The 19,385-nt window shown below is 37.8% G+C and overlaps 1 protein-coding gene across 4 annotated transcripts in view; it reads left to right on the top strand.

Moving 5' to 3' along the window:
- COL4A5 (collagen type IV alpha 5 chain) overlaps positions 1-19,385 on the top strand; it is a 253,719-nt gene that overhangs the window by 118,965 nt on the left and 115,369 nt on the right. For all 4 annotated transcript variants that reach the window (XM_086386653.1, XM_086386654.1, XM_086386655.1 and 1 more), the window contains 2 exons: positions 10,226-10,315; positions 18,226-18,270. In XM_086386653.1, coding sequence (XP_086242779.1) covers positions 10,226-10,315; positions 18,226-18,270 — 135 coding nt within the window. The remainder of the gene's footprint in view (positions 1-10,225; positions 10,316-18,225; positions 18,271-19,385) is intronic.

The raw sequence follows: 19,385 nt of genomic DNA, 5'->3' as shown, positions 1-19,385 counted from the left end.
ATAAGCCCACCATATAATTATCTCAATAGATACAAATAAAGCACTTACCAAAATTCATCATCAATTTCTGATAATCTCAGCAAACTAGAAATAGAATGGATTTCCTTAATCTTAAGGAGCATCTACCAAACCCCTATAGCCAAAATTATATTCAATGGAGAAAGACTACATCCCTTTCTTCTAAGATAGGAACATGTCTGCTCTCGCTATTTCTATTCAACATTGCCAGTGCAGTAAGACTAGAAAAGGAAAAGCATCCATACTAGAATGGAAGAATAAAACTCTCTTTTTTTGTAGATGAACAATACTAAAATGCTTATAAACTTTGTGAGTGTAGAAAGATCAGAATAAACAAACATGATAAGATCAATAAAGATCATTTATATGTATATATTGAACAATGAAAATTTGGAAATAGGAGTTATAAAAATGCCTTTTGCAAGATCACCAGAAATTTGAAATACATGGGAGCAAGTCAGACAAAAATGTGTAAGTCCAGTGCATTGAAAACTACAAAAATATTGTTGAGAGAAATGAATACCTGAATTAACATAGATATATATCATGTTTAGGTATTAAAGTGCTCAACATTACTAAGATGCCAATTCTCTCCAAATTTATATACAGATTAATAGACCTTCTTACTTTTCTTGTAGAAATTAAGCTGATTCTAAAATTCCAGTGTGGGCTTCCCTGGTGGCTCAGACATTAAAGAATCTGCCTGCAATGTGGGAGACCTGGGTTAGATCCCTGGATGGGGAAGATCCCCTGAAGGAGGGCATGGCAACCCATTCCAGTATTCTTGCTTGGGGAATCCCATGGACAGAGGAGCCTGGCGGGCTACAGTCCATAAGGTTACAAAGAGTTGGACTCGACTGAAGCTACTTAGTACACACAAAATTCAGGCGTAGGGACTTCCCTGTGGTACAGTGGTTAAGAATCTGCCTTGCAATGCAGAGTACTCAGGTTTGATCCTTGGTCAGGGAACTAAGTTCTTACCTGCTACAGAGCAACTAAGCCCACACACCACAACTAGAGTCTGTGGGCTGCAATGAAAGATCCCACATGTCAAAACTAAGACCCAACACAACAGTATAAATAAATATTTTAAAAAACTAAATAAAATCAGGTGTAAATGCTAACGTAGCTTTTTAAAAGAATGAAGCTAAAATATCTATATTACACAATTCGAAGACTTAGAATAAAACTACAGTAAACATGATAGTGTGCTAATAGCAAAAAAGATAGACATATAGATGAATGGAACACAATAGGGTCCGTAACTAGACCATAGGTGCATGATAAATTGATTTATTGACAAAAGTGCAAAAACAATTCAGTGGCGAAAAGATGGTATTTACAACAAAGGGTACTGGAAGAACTGGATATGCATATTTACAAAAATGAACTTTGACTCACTGCTTGCCCTATATGCAAAAATTAATTCAAAATGGGTCATAGACCTAAATATAAAGCCTTAATCTATAAAACCTAAGTCTACAAATCTTTCAGAAGAAAACACAGGAAAAAATCCTTGTGACCTTCGATTAGGTAGATATTTCTTAGATATGACAATAAAAACATGATCTGTAAAAGAAAGACTGATAAATTGTATTTCATCAAAATAAAGAATGTATTTTTTTAAAAAAAATAAGTTTATTTATTTATTTTTGGTTGTGCTGGGTCTTTATTGCTGCACGGGCTTTCTCTAGTTGTGGTGAGCAGGGACTACACTCCAGTTGTATGCATGGGCTTCTCATTGCAATGGCTTTTCTTGGTGCCGAGCATGGGCTCTAGGGTGTACAGGCTTCAGTAGTTGGGTTCCCAGGCCCTAGAGCACAGACTCAATAGTTGTGGGGCATGAGCTTAGTTGCTTCGCAACATGTGGGATCTTTCTGGATCAGGGATCGAACCCGTGTCTCCTGCATTGGCAGGTGGATTCTTTACCACTAAGCCACCAGGGAAGCCCAAGAATGTATTCTTTTCTGAAGATACTAAGAGAATGAAAAGACAGTTCACAGACTAGGAAGAAATATTAATGAATTACCTATCTGATAAGAATCTTGGAACCAAAATATATAAAGAAATCTCAAAACTAAATAATAAACATCCCCAAGTAAAATTAAATTAAAAACAAGTTGGCAAAAGCTTTGAAGACACTTCCCAAAAGAATAGATGATGGCATCATATAGTAAACACATGAAAAGTTACTCAATATTAATAATTAGGGAAGTGTATAATAAATCTATGAGGAGATACTACTATAAACCTATAAGAATGTGTAAATATTAGAACATAACCATACCAAATACAGATCAATGTGTGGAGCAACTGAAATTATCACAGATTGCTGGTAGAGATCTGCTGCTGCTGCTACTGCTGCTAAGTCGTGTCAGTCGTGTCTGAATCTGTGCAACCCCATAGACAGAAGCCCACCAGGCTCTCCTGTCCCTGGGATTCTCCAGACAAGAACACTGGAGTGGGTTGCCATTTCCTTCTCCAATGCATGAAAGTGAAAAGTGAAAGTGAAGTCACTCAGTCGTGTCTGACTCTTAGCAGCCCCATGGACTGTAGCCTACCAGGTTCCTCTGTCCATGGGATTTCCCAGCAAGAGTACTGGAGTGTGGTGCCATTGCCTTCTCTGATCTAGAATGAAGCAAATACTTTGGAAAATAGTTTGGCAGTTTCTTAAACAGGTTAACATAAACCTGTCATATGACCCCCTCTATTCCTAGGCATTTACCCATGAGAAATGAAAGCATGTGTCTATATCATCCTTGTACATGATGTCATGGTAGCTCTATTTGTAATAGCCAGAAACAGGAATCAACTCAACTGCCTTTTAACAGGTGAATGAATCTTAGCAAATTGTAGTAGAGCTGATCCTTGAACAACATGGATTTTAACTTCATGGGTCTATGTATATTCAGATTTATTTCAATAAATACATACTACAGTAGTATACAGTCTGTAGCTGATTAGAATCCATAGTTACAGAACTGAAGATTTGGAGCACCAGCTGTAAAATTATACTCAGATTTTTAACCACACAGGGGTTGGCACTCCTGACCCTCATGTTGTTCAAGGGTGATATATATATATACATACAATGGAATGCTACTCAGCAATAGAAAGGAATGAACTATTGACACACTTCTGAATCACAAAATAATTATGCTGAGTGAAAAGTTAGACAAAATGTATATTCTGTATAATTCCATTAATAAAAAACTTTGAAAAATGCAAATTAATCTCTGGTGATGGAAAGCAAATCAGTTATTGCCTGGGGTTATGAGGAGAGGCAGGAGGAAGACATAAAGGGGGACAAGGAAATTTTTTCAATATTTATAATATTTCATTTAATATTGTTATTTTAAAAAGATTTTATTTTTTGGTGCAGTTTTAGGCTCACAGAAAAATCAAAAGAGATACAGATTTCGCGTATGTGCCCTGCCCCCACACATGCATAGCCTCCCCAGCTATACCATAGTGGCACATTTGTTACAGTTGATGAACCTACATTGATATGTCATTATCACCCCAAATTTAAATTTTACCTTAGCGTTTACTCTTGGTGTTATACATTCTGTGTGTTTGGAAAAATGTATAATGACAGGCATCCATATTAAATTATCATACAGAGTATTTTCACTGACCTAAAAAAAAACTCTGCTCCCTCTATTGATCTCCCCAACCTACACCCACTGGCAACCACTGATATTTTTACTGTTGGTATAATTTTACCTTTTCCAGAATGTCATATAGTTAGAATTACATGGTATGCAGCCTTTTCAGATAAGCTCCTTTCAATTAATGATATGCATTTAAATTTCCTTCATGTCTTTTCATGGTGTGATAGCTTGTTTCTTTCTGGACTGATATTAATAATATTCCTTTGTCTGAATGCACCACATTTTATCTGTTCACCTACTGAAAAACATCTTGGTTGCTTCCAGGTTTGGCAATTATGAATAAAACTGCTATAAACATTCAATGCAGGTTTTTGTGTGGAAATAAATTTTCAACTCCTGTGGGTTAATACCAAGGAACACGATTGCTAGATCATATGATAAAAGTATGTTTAGTTTTGTAAGAAACTGCCAAAGTGTCTTCCAAAGTGGCTGCACCATTTTGCATTCCACCAGTAATGAATGAGAGTTCCTGTTGCTTCATATCCTTGTCAGCATTTGGTATTGTCAATACCCTGGATTTTGGCCAATTTAATGGGTGTGTAAAGGTATCTCATTGTTACTTTTTAATTTCCATTTCCCTGATGACATATGATGTGGAGCATTTTTTTCATATGCTTACTTGCCATCTGTATATCTTTTTCAGTGAGGTATCAGTTAAAGTTTTTGTGAGTGAGTCTCTGTCTCTTAGTTGTGTCTCTTTGCGATCCCATTGACTGTAACCCTCCAGGCTCCTCTGACCATGGAATTCTCCAGGCAAGGATACTGGAGTGGGTAGCCATTCCCTTTTCCAGGGGATCTTCCTGACCCAAGGATCTATCCGGGGTGTCCTGTACTGCAGAGCGATTCTTTACAGTCTGAGCCACCAGGGGAGCCCCATAGAGTCTTTGACCCATTTTTAAATCAGGTTGTTTTCTTATTGTTGAGTTTTTAAGAATTCTTTGTCTACTTGGATAACAGTCCTTTATTAGATGTATCTTTTGAAAATATTTTTCCCAGTCTGTGATTTGTCTTCTCATTCTCTTGACATTGTTTCCTGCAGAGCAGAAGCTTTTCATTTTCTTGAAGTCCAGTTTATCAATTGTTTCTTTTGTGGATTGTGCCCTTGTTGTGGCATCTAAAATGTCACCACCACATCCAAGGTCACCTAGGTTTTCTCCCATGTTATTTTCTAGGAGTTTTATGTTTTGCATTTAAGTCTCTGATCCATTTTGAGTTATTTTTATGAAGGTGTAAGGTCTGTGTCTAGAATTTTTTTTTCTGGGAATGTCCAGTTTTTCTAGGACCATTTGTTGAAAAGACAAGGAAATTTTTATGAGTGATAGATATGTTCATTATTTTGGTTGTCACATATATGACAAAAATTTTCAAATTGTGTACTTTAAGTGAAATTTATTGTATATTAATTTTACTTCAATAAAACTGCTTTTAAAAAATAAGTTTAACACAGAAGCATGTACATTCTGCCAAAGGAATGTGTTACTGCTAAAAACAAAATTCACCAGACTGCTAATGAGAACAAGAAATCAATCAATTGACATCCCAAAATTCATGTCATAGTCAAATATTATCTAAATAAAGTGTGCCCCTCTACCAGTTGCATCAGCATTTACTGGGAGCTTGTTAGAAATGCAGATTCTTAGGCTCCATAGCAGACCTACTGAATCTAATTCTGAGGCAGGACCAGGTAACCTTGTTTCAACAAGCTGTCCAAGTGGTTCTGATGCAAGCTAAAATTTGAGATCTTCTGACCTAGATTATTTCCATTTTGACAGTTCCTAAAGATCCATGTTCTTGTTGTAATTACTTCAAATATTTCTTTATGCTATATAATTACAAAGACAATAGAAATTAAACAAAAGAAGACACAGTTGCCCATAATTTATATAATTATAAAACCATTATAATTGCATTACCTAATTAAATCATTGTTGCCATTTGTCTGTTAAGGGTATTGCTTTGTCCATAGGTTTATATAATTTTTACTTTTTACAATAGTATAATCTTCAAATAATTTTAATTATAATTGTCATTGTGACAGTTTGTCCTAATTTTTATTTTTCCTATCCTCAGAAATCCAATATTTTTCCTGTTAATTGTGTACCTGTTTTGAGAAACTGTTTTTTTCTTTTAAATTTTGTATTTATTTTTACATTTGGCTGTGCTGGGTCTTCATTTTTACACTCAGACTTTCTCTAATTGCAGTGAATGACGGCTACTCTCTAGTTGCAGTGCGGGACCTGCTCATTGTGGTGGCTTCACATGTTGTGGACTGTGGGCTCTAGGGTTTGTGGGCTTCAGTAGTTGCAGCTCGCAGGCTCTAGAGTGCAAACTCAGTAGTTGTGGCACACAGGCTTAGTTGCTCCATGGCATGTGGAATCCTCCTGCACCAGGGATCAATCTGGTGTCCCATGATTGCAAGGTGGATTCTGAACCACTGTACCACCAGGGAAGCCCCAAGAAACTATTCTTAGAATTTATTTTTTATTTCCATGATCACATAACTTTCTTCTTGTGATTATAAAGTGCCCTTCCTATAACATTTTTATGTGTACGTCTTACTCACAAAGTAGGTCCTACTTCAAAATTAAAAGACGCTTACTCCATGGAAGGAAAGTTGTGACCAACCTAGACAGCATATTAGAAAGCAGAGACATTACTTTGCCAACAAAGGTCTGTCTAGTCAAGTTTATGGTTTTTCCAGTAGTCATGTATGGATGTGAGAGATGGACTATAAAGAAAGCTGAGCGCTGAAGAATTGATGCTTTGGAACTGTGGTGTTGGAGAAGACTCTTGAGAGTCCCTTGGACTGCAAGGAGGTCCAACCAGTCCATCCTAAAGGAGATTAGTCCTGAATATTCATTGGAAGGACTAATGTTGAAGCTGAAACTCCAATACTTTGGCCACCTGATGCGAAGAGCTGACTCATTTGAAAAGATTCTGATGCTGGGAAAGATTGAAGGTGGGAGGAGAAGGGGACGACAGAGGATGAGCTGCTTGGATGGCCTCACTAACTCAATGGACATGAGTTTGAGTAGACTCCTGGAGCTGGTGATGGACAGGGAGGCCTGGCATGCTTCAGTCCATGGGGTCGCAAAGAGTCGGACACAACTGAGTGACTGAACTGAACTGAAATTAGTTTATTATCCTTCTCTTAAATTCTAGCTTGTATGTAAGCCAGCTTTATTGCAAATAAAAGTCATCTTATGTATAATTTCCCCTAATCCTAGCTCTTATTTTTTTCTGAATCTTTGAGGAAAGCATGTGCCATAAATGAGTTTGAGTAAACTCCAGGAGTTGGCGATGGACACGGGGGCCTGGCGTGCTCAGTCCATGGGGTCACAAAGAGTTGGACACGACTGAGCAACTGAACTGAACTGAAGGAAGTTCATTCATTGAATGAATATTTACTGCATATTTGTTCTGTTGGGCACTAAGAATACAATGATGAACATAGCATAATTGGTTAGATGAAGGGAAAATGGAGAGAATGGAATTGAGATTATTATAAATTTCTGGCCAAGGTAGCTGGATTGTGTTATTTCCTGAAATAAATAAGATGGCTGAAAGATAATGATTTCAATGTTCTTTATGTTAAATTTGCTTTTGAGAAAATTATTCAACTTCTCTTTGCTTTAATTCTTCATCTATAAAGTGAAAATAATAATAGTATTTACCTAATATTGTCATTGGGATGATTAAATAAGATGAAACATGGAAAGAATTAAGAATGAACTCTGGCACATAGAAAGCGTTCAATACGCATTTGCTATTGTTATTGTTGAGTGTTAGGTGCCTGTGTGATATTCAAGAGATGTTTAAGACATTTGGCCCTGTGAACCCAGCTTTTAGGAAAAAATATGTTGATATTTGAGATATCCCAGAGAAAGGGTCAAAAAAGGGCATTCAATGTAATACCAATATTTAAAGGACAGGCAGAGAGAGAAGACTATTATTCCACAAAGAAAAATTAGAATAATATTTTTTATCCAAATGTGGGCAGACAGCACAAACCAGGTTTAAGTTTAACCTTCAGAAATAGGTGCACCACATCATTTTCTATGTTAGTGAGTGGTATTAGCAGATTACAGTAAAATCTAGGTAGCTATAAGGATTAAATAATTGCCTGACAACCAGTAGAAAGGGTAGGCATGCAACAAATGTCAGCCTTCCCTACTTCCTGTATTAGGAATTAGGTTAGAGGACCCTCTTGCACCCTCTCCTCATGGAAGCCTTTTATAGTTTCTACTGCAGGAACCTTTCTACCTTTTGAAGACTGGGGGTTGCTATTGCAATTTTTCTGCTACTTTCCTCCAGTAGCTGCCATTCTGTCTTTCTTGGGATGATACTGCTCTGTCAGCTAGATAGGACTACAACATTATTTGACTATTGTGTGAGGAAATTTCAGGATAGGAATCTGGTATAGGTATATGATTTTTATTAATACAAGTGTAGTTAAGCTTTTTAGCACTCTCTACTTTCAGTTTCTAGTTTATTCCTCTATTATCTGTAGCTCAGTAGCAATTTGGCTTCTGAAACTATATAGCTCTCTTCAAGCATTAGCCTCAAGTTTTGGCAGAGATATGCTCTAAATATCAGCAGAGATCCTAAAACATAGCTGTGTTTTCCACTTATGGAAATCTATTCCAACTAGATTATTTTATTTCATTCTAGCTTCCTTTCTGACTGGCACTTTTGATTAGATTTCTGTTACCAGCTCTGCTAGAAATGGGCTATGTAGTGAACTGAGGCAATCCAAGTCTAAAAATTTTTAATCTTCTATTTCTCTTTTCTTGTTCTGTTTTCTTCAAAATAGTGGAGTTGAGATTCTGTGTGTGTATGTGTATGTATGTTTGTCGCTCAGTCGTGTCTGACTCTTTGCGACCCCATGGACTGTAGCCCACAAGGTTCTTCTGTCCATGGACTTCTCCAGGCAAGAATACTGGAGTGGGTTGCCATTTCCTTCTCCAGGGCATCTTCCCAACCCAGGGATCGAACCTGGGTCTCCCACATTGCAGACAGATTCTTTACCATCTAAGCCACCAGGGAAGCCCTTTGGATGCTAAATTATCACAATCCTATGAGTAATTAAAACAACAGAGAGATATATTTATTGAAAATAGAAAATACAGTAATATGTCAATAATGATAATTATTGTCAATGCTACAGGAATGTTGAGACCTAACATTAATTGGGTAACATTTGCTTCATTGGTTTTGAAGTAATAAGTGAAAACTGACCAGAAGTAGCCTTTTCAAAGTTCTTATATTTATTATAGTATGATTCAACATAAAAAGAAAGTATTCAGTACAAGATTATCTAAGCTATCCAGGCTAAACTTAGTACTTAACACACACACACACACACACACAGATACACATGCCCACTGGGATTGTGAATGAAAGTCTGTTGTCCCTTAACCTCCAGGGGTATATGCCTCTTATGGGCCATTAGTCAGTTGCCTTGTAGATATAGATGCTTCGTCTTTCTCACGTGCTGCCTAGGCTGTCACTGTGGATAGAATCTGGGGAGAGGGGTTTACAGAAAAAGGTCCAGAGCCTTTGGCCAGAGACTCAACCTTCAAGCCTTAGAAAAGTAGAGAACTGCGTACAGCCAAGCAGTTGAAAGCTCATGCCTTGGAACTATGAGCCCTTGGGGTTCTTAAATGTAATAGTGGTGAATTTGCTGTCTGTGATTGGACCCCCTGGAGATGTTGGGGTTCACACTCAGCATAATTGACTGTATGCAAGTTAACTAACTCTAATATGTCTAATGGTATGTTAGTACACACGGTGGCTCTGTAGCCCCTACCTGTCTGGTTGTAGAGATTTGCACATCAGGCAACCTTTGTTGATAGATGCTGATAAGATGTGGTGGATCCTCACTAGTAGGTAGGCAGCCCTCCTGTGCTGGTGTTGATAAGTGCATGGTCAGAACTGGGACTTGAGTCATAATTAGTGGTGATTTTTTTCTTTTTTTCCAGAACAAACATGGATTCCTTTTTTTATTTAATTTTACAATTAAATATATAAAGATCTTGATATTATCAAGCCCTTTTCTAGCTAACTTGTCACTGACCAGTTAATTAATTTCCATTATTAATAATCCTACAATTCTGTGCTCTACTACAAACCTGAAATCTTCTCTGATGTTCTTTTAGCCTTCTTCATCTGTGTACCATACTTATTTCATTGTAACCCCTTCAGACCTAGTTTCCTGAATTTATTGCCATCTTCCCTGTTAAATTCTTCATGTCAGTATGTTTCAACTTTATTTCATCTCTGATAAGCCTTTAAATTTTATGAGAAAGCAAGAGATTACATTACCAAATACAATATTAGATATATCTAATAAGATATTAGAGTGGTTTGTGTTTTTCTACTCATATCATACTATTTTCTCCATGTTAGTAGATACTCTGAATTTAGCATAAATAAATTAATCTTCTCTAGTCATTTGATGTTTTTGAATCTCATCCATGCTTCTGCTTGAAAATTGACAAGTGACCTTATCTTTCTTTCTTATTCAATTGCAGGGGGAGAGAGGATTTCCAGGTTTGGAAGGCCACCCAGGTTTGCCTGGATTTCCAGGTCCAGAAGGGCCCCCAGGGCCTCGGGGACAAAAGGTACGTGCCAAGTTGCCAGTCAGTAATACCAAAGAAATGAAGCCATCTTAATATGGAATAAGTGTCAGATGAATTAAAAACTTACTGAATTACAGCCAAAAACTAATATTTAAATAAAACATTAGAATGGCCAAGAATTTATACTTCATTGTTGGTTTTTGTAAAAGGCTAAATATTACTGCTGTATTCAAATGCTTTTGGAAGATACTGTTAATGGTGTGTGGTTATTGGGATCCTGAACAAAAATTAAGTCCTGTCAGGAGCTCAGCTGAACTGGAGAGAGCTGAACTGCCAGGTGTCAGAGTACTGGTTAAGACAACAAGCCAAAAGGAAAGTAACAGTCAAGCCTTTAGTCACTTACTGTGACAGTGTGATAAGCAAAACATAAACAGAGAAAGTGTGGATTTCCCCACTGTTCCATTATTCCTCATGGAAAAGTGCCAGTGAGGGTCAAATGCTTCAGCATGGGGAATTGTTTCATTGCTCCGGAAGCTTGGAGGGAAAAAACTGCTGTTTTTTAGTATACCAGAGGGCTGGATGGATGCAGGGAGAGAGGGAAGAGCTAAGAGTGGAAAAGTACAGAGAACAGAAACAAATGTCAAGGTCCCCATCCTGCACTCAATAAAGAGGTCTTCACCAAGCCTCCATATAAAGAGGTCTTTCAATGCAGATGTGAATAAGAGCATGACCAGCCAGGAGGACTGATACCTTAACTACAACTCCCTTCAGAGACTGACATGCATTGGCTGTGCACTAATTCTGGTGTGGGATGGGCCACTTTCCTATATGAGGCTTTCTGGCATGGGATGGGCCACTTTCCTATATGAGGCTTTCTGGCATGGAATGGGCCGCTTTCCTATATGAGGCTTTCTGGCATGGGATGGGCCGCTTTCCTATATGAGGCTTTCTGGCATGGGATGGGCAGCTTTTCTATATGAGGTTTATCATGAGGTCTTTGTAACTGCCTGTTGTTGGGTCTGAAAAATCACACGTAGGTCTTTAGCCAGGAGCCAGACTCCTCAATTTCATCTCTTGATTTTTTAAGACCCAAATGAGAAACATAGGTCACTCCAACATGGACTTGGATGGGTCGGACTTTGAGGAGTTATGTCACAATATAATTAGTATGAGGCTACAGTGGATCATGGTCATGATCAAAATTACTCCAAGTAGGATGATCAGGCCTGCCTGGAGGAGTGAGTCTAACCATCAGCCCCAACCATTGGGATTCCCTGGTGGCTCAGACAGTTATCAAACCAGGAATAGATGGCCCACAGCCCATCTGATCAAATTTAGAGAGCCAGAAGACTTTTTTCTTAAGTTTAGTGATAGACTGCTCTACCTTGCCAGTTTTAGTGATGTAGGTACATCATGAAGTTCTGGCAATAGCAAGACCATTCCTTTGTTGGCCAGCAGGAAGTTGAAGACTAGGCTGTTAATCCAGTACTATTCAGGCCAGGTTGGTGAGGCTGGTCTGTTGTGCTTCCAAAGCTGAAATGGTATCATTAATGACTTTAGGAGAGGTCAAGGACAAGTTGGGGCTTCCCTGGTAACTCAGCTGGTAAAGAATCCGCCTGCAATGCAAGAGACCCCAGTTCGATTCCTGGGTCGGGAAGATCCCATGGAGAAGGAATAGGCTACCCACTCCAGTATTCTTGGGCTTCCCTGGTGGCTCAGCTGGTAAAGAGTCCACTAGCATGTGGGAGACCTTGGTTTGATCCCTGGATTGGGAAGACACCCTGGAGAAGGAAACAGTTACCCACTCCAGTATTCTGGCCAAGAATTCCATGGACTGTATAGTCTATGGGGTCGCAAAGAGTCAGACACAACTGAGCAACTTTCACTTTCACTTCACTTTCAAGGACACGTTGCACACAACTTTTCCTAATGAATGGCCCTGACAGTGGGAAAAGTTGCCAGGAACATAAACATGAGTAGACTATTCTCTTGAGTAACCACAATCTACCTTGAGTTCCACTGTTACTCTGTTTTACTGTGATGTGCTCAGTGGGAGAGGCTGTTTTGAATATTTAGAAGTCTCTTGTCCATGCCTCCACTATGCACATTGGTCAGAAAGTCAAAGGCCTGACTTTTACAAAAGAAATATCCCAAGGTGGGGTGCACACAGTGATGGGAGGGTAAAAGTCATTGATAATCAGGAACCAAACAGCCAGAAGTCCCTCCTGGCGGGTAGAGTCCTTGAGTGGAATTGCAAAATTGTATAAGGTAGAGGAATGTATGGGGGAGAAGGCCACCACTACTGATGTCAAAATAGCTCCAGTGGCAAATTCCATATCCCTTTTCCCAGATGCCTCAGTTAATCCCAGCTTAGGAAAAAGTTGACATCTGAAGAGGTGTTTTATTTCTGTAGCATCAGAGTCCAACTGTGGCAACACATAAGTGTAACAAGGTTGGGATATCTGAGGTACTAAGAATTTCCATGTTTAGAGAAATACCCATTTGTTGTATTCAGGGACACAGCAGACATTTATCTGCAGGGTTGGGTGATGGGTGACATGTCTACCAGTTTGTCAAATTGAGTGGTCACTATCTGAGACAAATGTATCAATGAATCTAGTGAGGAGGAAGTCACGTAGGCTTTTCTATGAGAGAGAAAGAAGAGAGGGTAGATACATGCACCCTCTCTCTTTGAGCGTGTAGATCCAAAGATGCTGCCATCCTGTCAGTTGGTAATACTTTTCCCCATTGACTTCTGTGTGGGCAGTCTCTCCTATATCATGAGCAAGGATAACATCTTATTGCATGTTAAGATATGGAATGGGAAGAGATAATAGTGAATTTTAAGATTGGGAGAAGTTTTTTAATGGCTCTTTTGGCTCATTCTCCTTTATTATCTGTATTAGACTGATTAACTGATAGGTGAAAGGGCTAGTTCTGTTCATTTTCCTGGAAAAGAAAACCGGTTTAAAACCCCTTTTTTTCCCCTAATTTTATTTCATGGAATAGTGGTACATCATGCCATTAGAGCATGAAGGGAATCAAATGGATACTTAACCAAGTGGTTTTCTTAGTAAAGGGGGAAAATTAACTTAAATACATAATACTTTTTAACACTTACTATACCATAGCATAGATTACGGGAATAGGTTTGTGCATAATCTCTGAGGAGGTGGCAGTTCACCAAGGAGTTTTGTTAGATTAAAGAATAGACAGGACTTGTATAAATTTCCTGAATAGAGAAGTTTTACACTGAGGAAAAAGCAAAACTCCAAATGAAGGCATAAAATTTAAGTAGGTGGGATATACGACAGAATTTTCTAGTCTAATGAGGTATAAAACATCAGAATGTTTCTTGTACACCCAAGGGCAACACAGAAATAACAGAAAGATCTGAGTCAAGTGGGTATAATTGAGCACTAGGTGCTTAGTTGCTCAGTCGTGTCCAGCTCTTTGCGACCCTATGGATTGTAGTTCTCCATGCTCCTCTGTCCATGGGATTCTCCAGGCAAGAATACTGGAGTGAGGTGTCATTTCCTGCTCCAGGGGAATCTTGCTGACCCAGGGGTTGAATCGAGGTCTCCTGCATTGAAGGTGGATTCTTTACCATTGGAGCCACCAAGGAAGCCCAGTGAGTGAAAGTCTCTCAGTCATGTCCGACTCTTTGCGACCCCTTGAACTATACAGTCCATGGAATTCTCCAGGCCAGAATACTGGAGTGGGTAGCCATCCTCTTCACCAGGGGATCTTCCCAACCCAGGGATCAAACCCAGGTCTCCCACATTGCAGGCTGAGGTGAGCCACCAGGTAAGCCCAGAATTGGGCACTAACTCAGCAGTAACCCACGCACACTGTTGGCAAAGGACATCTCGATGAATTCGAGTTTGTACTGTCCCACCCCCTTAACACCTTGAAACTACTTAAGCTCTCCATAACTTAGGTGCGGCCTTGTGAAAATGAGGTGGGAAGTCCAGCCAACTGAGGTTAAATTTCAGCGATGTTAGTGAAATGGGTCCTTAGTAATTAAGTTGAACCATAAAAAAATAAAGTTACATTTGCTGTATCTGAGTTTACCTGGTATTAGGTGCTGAGTTTTCTTGCACACCATGCTCACTGAGTGGTTTCAGTTTTAATAAAATTTATGTCAAATTATTGAAAACTAACTACATTAGGTTTTTTGAAATAATTTACAATTAATTGGGACTATTGTACAGCAGTATGATAATTTTTAAATGTGCAGTTGTGTGCAGTTTAAATTAAGAAAGCAATTCAATCTTTTGCTGTGATTCCATTTCTGTATCCATAAAATGAGAAGGTTTCACTGCTTTCTAAGCTCTGGGCTTTTTAATTGGAAGCACTTTGTGCTTCAGTCTCCACTATGACTTCATACTTCCCAATATAGCTGAATTTATACTTTTTATGTGATTGGATGTTTGGACACGTGTATATATTAACGTACATACCAAGTCAAAAATTTTGTAGGATTATTCTTTAATCTATATACATTTGTATATGAAAGTAAAAGTATAGAAAACAAATATATATATATTAATAACAAATATATATAGGAGTGTATATATAAAAATTTCCAAAGTATTGCTTTATTCTTAAAAACAATTGATTTTCCGTAGATAGTGTATTCATTTTGTTCAAAATAAATTAACATAAAAGGTATACAGTGAAAAATACCTCCTTTCCACTGTGTCCATTAGCCACTGAGGTCTATACATTCGTAATGAATACTCATGTTATTTTCTTATGAAAATTGAGCATCTTTTCATTTCCGTGAACTGTGTGTTTACATAATTTGCCCACTTTTCTACTGGATTGTTGGTGTCTTCATATTTCAGTGAGCTATTTATATTTCAGGGAGATTGCCCTTTATCTATGTATGTGTATATTTATGTGCCTCTGTGTTTATCGAAGGTCTTTTATGGCTTTGGGTTTTGAATAGGAAACGCCTTCCCCACTGTAAGATTGTAAAATAATTCTCACATGTTTTATTCCAGTATATTAATAGTTTCACTTTTTTCATATAAATATTATATCAATTTCTAATTCACCCTGGTATGGTTTGTGATATAAATTCTACTTTTATTTTCTAGATGTCCTCACAAGTGTGCCCCAATATAATTTTCTGCTCTGACTTGTAATGCATTTTCATTATATACCAAATTCACATGATTATATGGACCTGTTTCTGGACTTCTGGAAAATCCCATGGACAGAGGAGCCTGGTGGGCTGCAGTCCATGGGGTCACTAAGAGTCAGACACGACTGAGCGACTTCACTTTCACTTTTCACTTTCACGCATTGGAGAAGGAAATGGCAACCCACTCCGGTGTTCTTGCCTGGAGAATCCCAGGGACGGGGGAGCCTGGAGGCTGCCGTCTATGGGGCCGCACAGAGTCGGACACGACTGAAGCGACTTAGCAGCAGCAGCATACTCTTCCAGTGGTCTGCTTGTTCAGATATGAGAACCAAACTATTTTAATGATTGACTTGTTATATTTTATCTGACCCTGCTAGTGTCCCCTCATTTGTCTTTTTATTCTTCAGAATTTTTCTCAGTGTTATTGCTTACTTATTTTTCCACATAAACATTAGTCACCTTGAAATCTTCTACATCTTATTCAGTTTGATGCTAAGTATTTTATCTTTTTCTGCATGTTTTCTTCCATTATGTTTTCTAACAGGTAGTTGTTGGTATATAAGAAAGCTATTGATTTCTTCATATTATTTTTATATACAGCTACCTTACTGAATTATTTTATTGATTATAGTAAGTTTTCATTTAATTAACTTGGATTTCCCATGCATACAAACATATTATTTACAAATAATTTGTTTTGCCGCATTTTCCCCAATTTTTATACCTCTAATTTCTTTTATTTAGCCATGTTGCTTAGTATGTCCAATATAGTATTAAGGCATCCTTGTCTTATCTCTGCCTTCAGTGGGAAGACATAAAATGATTCATTGAGCAATCAATCTTCTAGTTTTAAAATATATTTAGATTTACTTTAATTTCCTTAAAGATGCATCTGTTGTGAAAAGAGTAGATTATTAAGCTTGTTTTTAAGCAGAGTATGGTAGGCAGATTAATATCCACTTCCTAATTGTGCTTAGTCATTCAGTTGTGTCCAACTCTTTGCAACCCCATGGACTGTAGCCCACCAGGCTCCTCTGTCCATGGGGATTTTTCAGGCAAGAATACTGGAGTGGGTTGCCATGCTCTCCTCCAGGGGATCTTTCCAGTCCAGGGATCGAACCCAGGTCTCCCACATTGCAGGTGGATTCTTTACCATCTGAGTACCAGGAAGCCAAAGATATCCATAACTAATCCCCAGAACCTGTGAATATGTTAGGTTATAAAAGTAAGTGAAATTAAGATTACAGGTGGAATTAAAGCTGCTAGTCAACTGGTTTTAAACTAGGGTAATTTTTCTGGTTGCTCTGAGTAGACCCAGTATAATCATAAGGGTCCTTTAAATGTGGAAGAGGGAGGCAGAAGAATCAGTGTCAGAGTGATGCAATGTTAGAAAAACTCATTCAGCTGTCACTGACTGTGAAGATTGAAGAGAGCCATGAGCAGAGGGATGCTGGTAGCTCTCGAAGCTGGAGAAAGAAAATAAATGAAATCTCAACCCTCCAAAAAGTAACACAGCTCTTCCACTGAGACTTCCAGAACTGTATGTAATATTGTTTTGTTTTATTTTTTAGCCCACTAAGTTTGTGGTAATTTGTAAGAGCAGCATAAGAAACTAATACATCAGGTAACATTTTCTCCAAATAAAATTTTCATGGAAACCCCAAATAAAAATGATAAAAACAGAGCTTTACTGATTGAAGAGGGGCTGTGACATGGGCATAAAGGAATCTACAAGGGAATCTCTAGGATTGTAAGTAGAGTAGTTTGGAAGCTTGTATAAAGCAAGATATCCCAAGTTAGTAAAACTATCTAAAGCCTCAGATGGTGACATACTAACTGTATGTTCCACTGAAAATATTGCCTATTGGAGCAGGATTAGGTTTTCTTTATTCCTTTAAAAAAAAAAAAAAACTACTTAGGAAAACTTAGTGAGGCAAGACTTTAAATTCTCAGCAATGCAGTTGTAACTAGAAATGGGTAAATAGATTAACAATCCTGTGGGCAGCCTCTTTTGCATGGAGTCTGCAGCAGAAGCTTGAAAGGAAAGTCTGTGGTTCTTTCTTACTCCTTCTTAGCTCTGACAGTAGGAAGTGCCTGTATAAAATGTAGCAAAGCTTTAAAACAGCAAACTCATGAACAACTCATATTGAGGTTCAGAGGTGATGCTGTTTATTAGCAGCATGGTAAGCAGATTGACACAATATAGAAACTGTTCAGGTTTTCAGCTCTAATTTTGTTTATGCATAAATGATTTGGGGCTTCCCCGGTGGCCCAGTGGTAAAGATTCCACCTGCAATGCAGGAGATGCAGGAGACATGCATTCGATCCCTGGGTCAGGGAGATCCCCTGGAAGAGGAAATGGCAACCCACTCCAGGATTCTTGCCTGGATAATCCATGGACAAGGATAATCCTTGGTGGGCTATGGTCTATGGGGTCCCAAAGAGTCAGACATGACTGAGCGACTGATCATGCACACACGCACAAATGATTTGAAGGATATCTGTACCACTATTTCATCTTTATTTTCTTGACATTATTCATAACTAACTTTACAGGTATAAAGTTTCTTCTGCCTGTCAACAGTTTTCTTCTTAGTAAATAAAGGCCTTTCTTACTTTTTAGCTTTTGACTTATCTTAGTGCTTTTAGTCTCAATAATAAATACTTCTTCCTTGGGTATGTAAATTTATCACTAACTTCCACAAAGGCTCACAAAAATTTGTCTCAGTTTACAATATAAAGTTAGTTATTCGAGGGCTCTTTTTGAAGGAAACATAACTAAATATGTTGTATTTTTCAGGGTGATGATGGAACTCCAGGGCCACCAGGACCAAAAGGGATCAGAGTAAGTGATATTTGCTGTATCAAATGTTTTGTTGGTCAAACGAAGAAGCTACTGAAGTGTTATAAGGCAACTGGAAAAAGACTCATATAGAAATTCAGGAAGAGAAGTGAAATCTTTTAATGTTTCAGAATTTATATGTCTATAATTAGCCTTTCTTTAGTATTTTGGTAGTTGTCTTTATATATCCAGATGTCTATTTAAACTAATATAAGAAGACTTTAAAGTAGCTTATGGTTGAGAAATGTGAAAGTGTTAAATTTCAATAATTTTTCAAATTCTTAAAAATATACATCACACAAGTGGTTTAAAGCAGAACTACCCAACCAGGGTGATCATCTCAGAGTTCAGAGAACTGATCACCTCAGGTCATTGTACCCTCCCTGGGAACCAGGTACAAATAGTATAACTTTATTTGTGTGTCTTGAAGAGAGTAAGTTTGGGAAGCCTCTAGTTGAAGCCATTGTGTTAAAGAATAACTATTTTTGAAAAAGGAGGTCGGTTCCATAAAGTTTTACTGCCTATACCACCATGTAACTACATGATAGCAAAATATTAAAAAAAAAGAATAACTATTTTTGGAAAAATACAGTATTTTATCAGTTCTGAGATGTATGATTATTCAAGTTTTAATGTTCTGGAATTCAAGATGTGTTTGAAAATTTAAGTGCACATTTAGTGTAATTTTTCTGAATAGCTTTTAAGTAGACATATACTTTTCAGTGTGTTTTAGATTGGGAGGAAACTATAGTTTATAAATAGTACTGGCTTTTGGAAAATCAGATTTAACTTTTCTGAGCCTCAGTTTCTTCATTTGTTATATTAGAAAGTCAAACAAGAATATCCCCATGGTCTCTTTTAGCTCTGTAATTCTGTGTTCATAGATTGACAAGGTCCCTGAATTTGAATATAGAATATATGGGTGGTGGCTTAGATATTTATGTGTATTACAAAGAAAAACATTCTGATCCTCTGATCTCCAGAAATTTAGTAGATGTATACATTTTACATAAATGTTTAAAATATTCTGTTTGCTATATATGTCTTAACAACACATAGCTTGCCTTATGTGCTACTTTTGACTAGTGTACGTAGAGCAGTGGAAAAGCAGCAAAGAA

This window comes from Bos grunniens, chromosome X (genome assembly GCF_055505025.1).
Source record: "Bos grunniens cultivar Pamir isolate PY7600 chromosome X, Bosgru_T2T1.0, whole genome shotgun sequence".
In the NCBI taxonomy this organism is placed as follows: Eukaryota; Metazoa; Chordata; class Mammalia; order Artiodactyla; family Bovidae; genus Bos; species Bos grunniens.
This window is presented reverse-complemented; position numbering and strand designations above follow the sequence as displayed.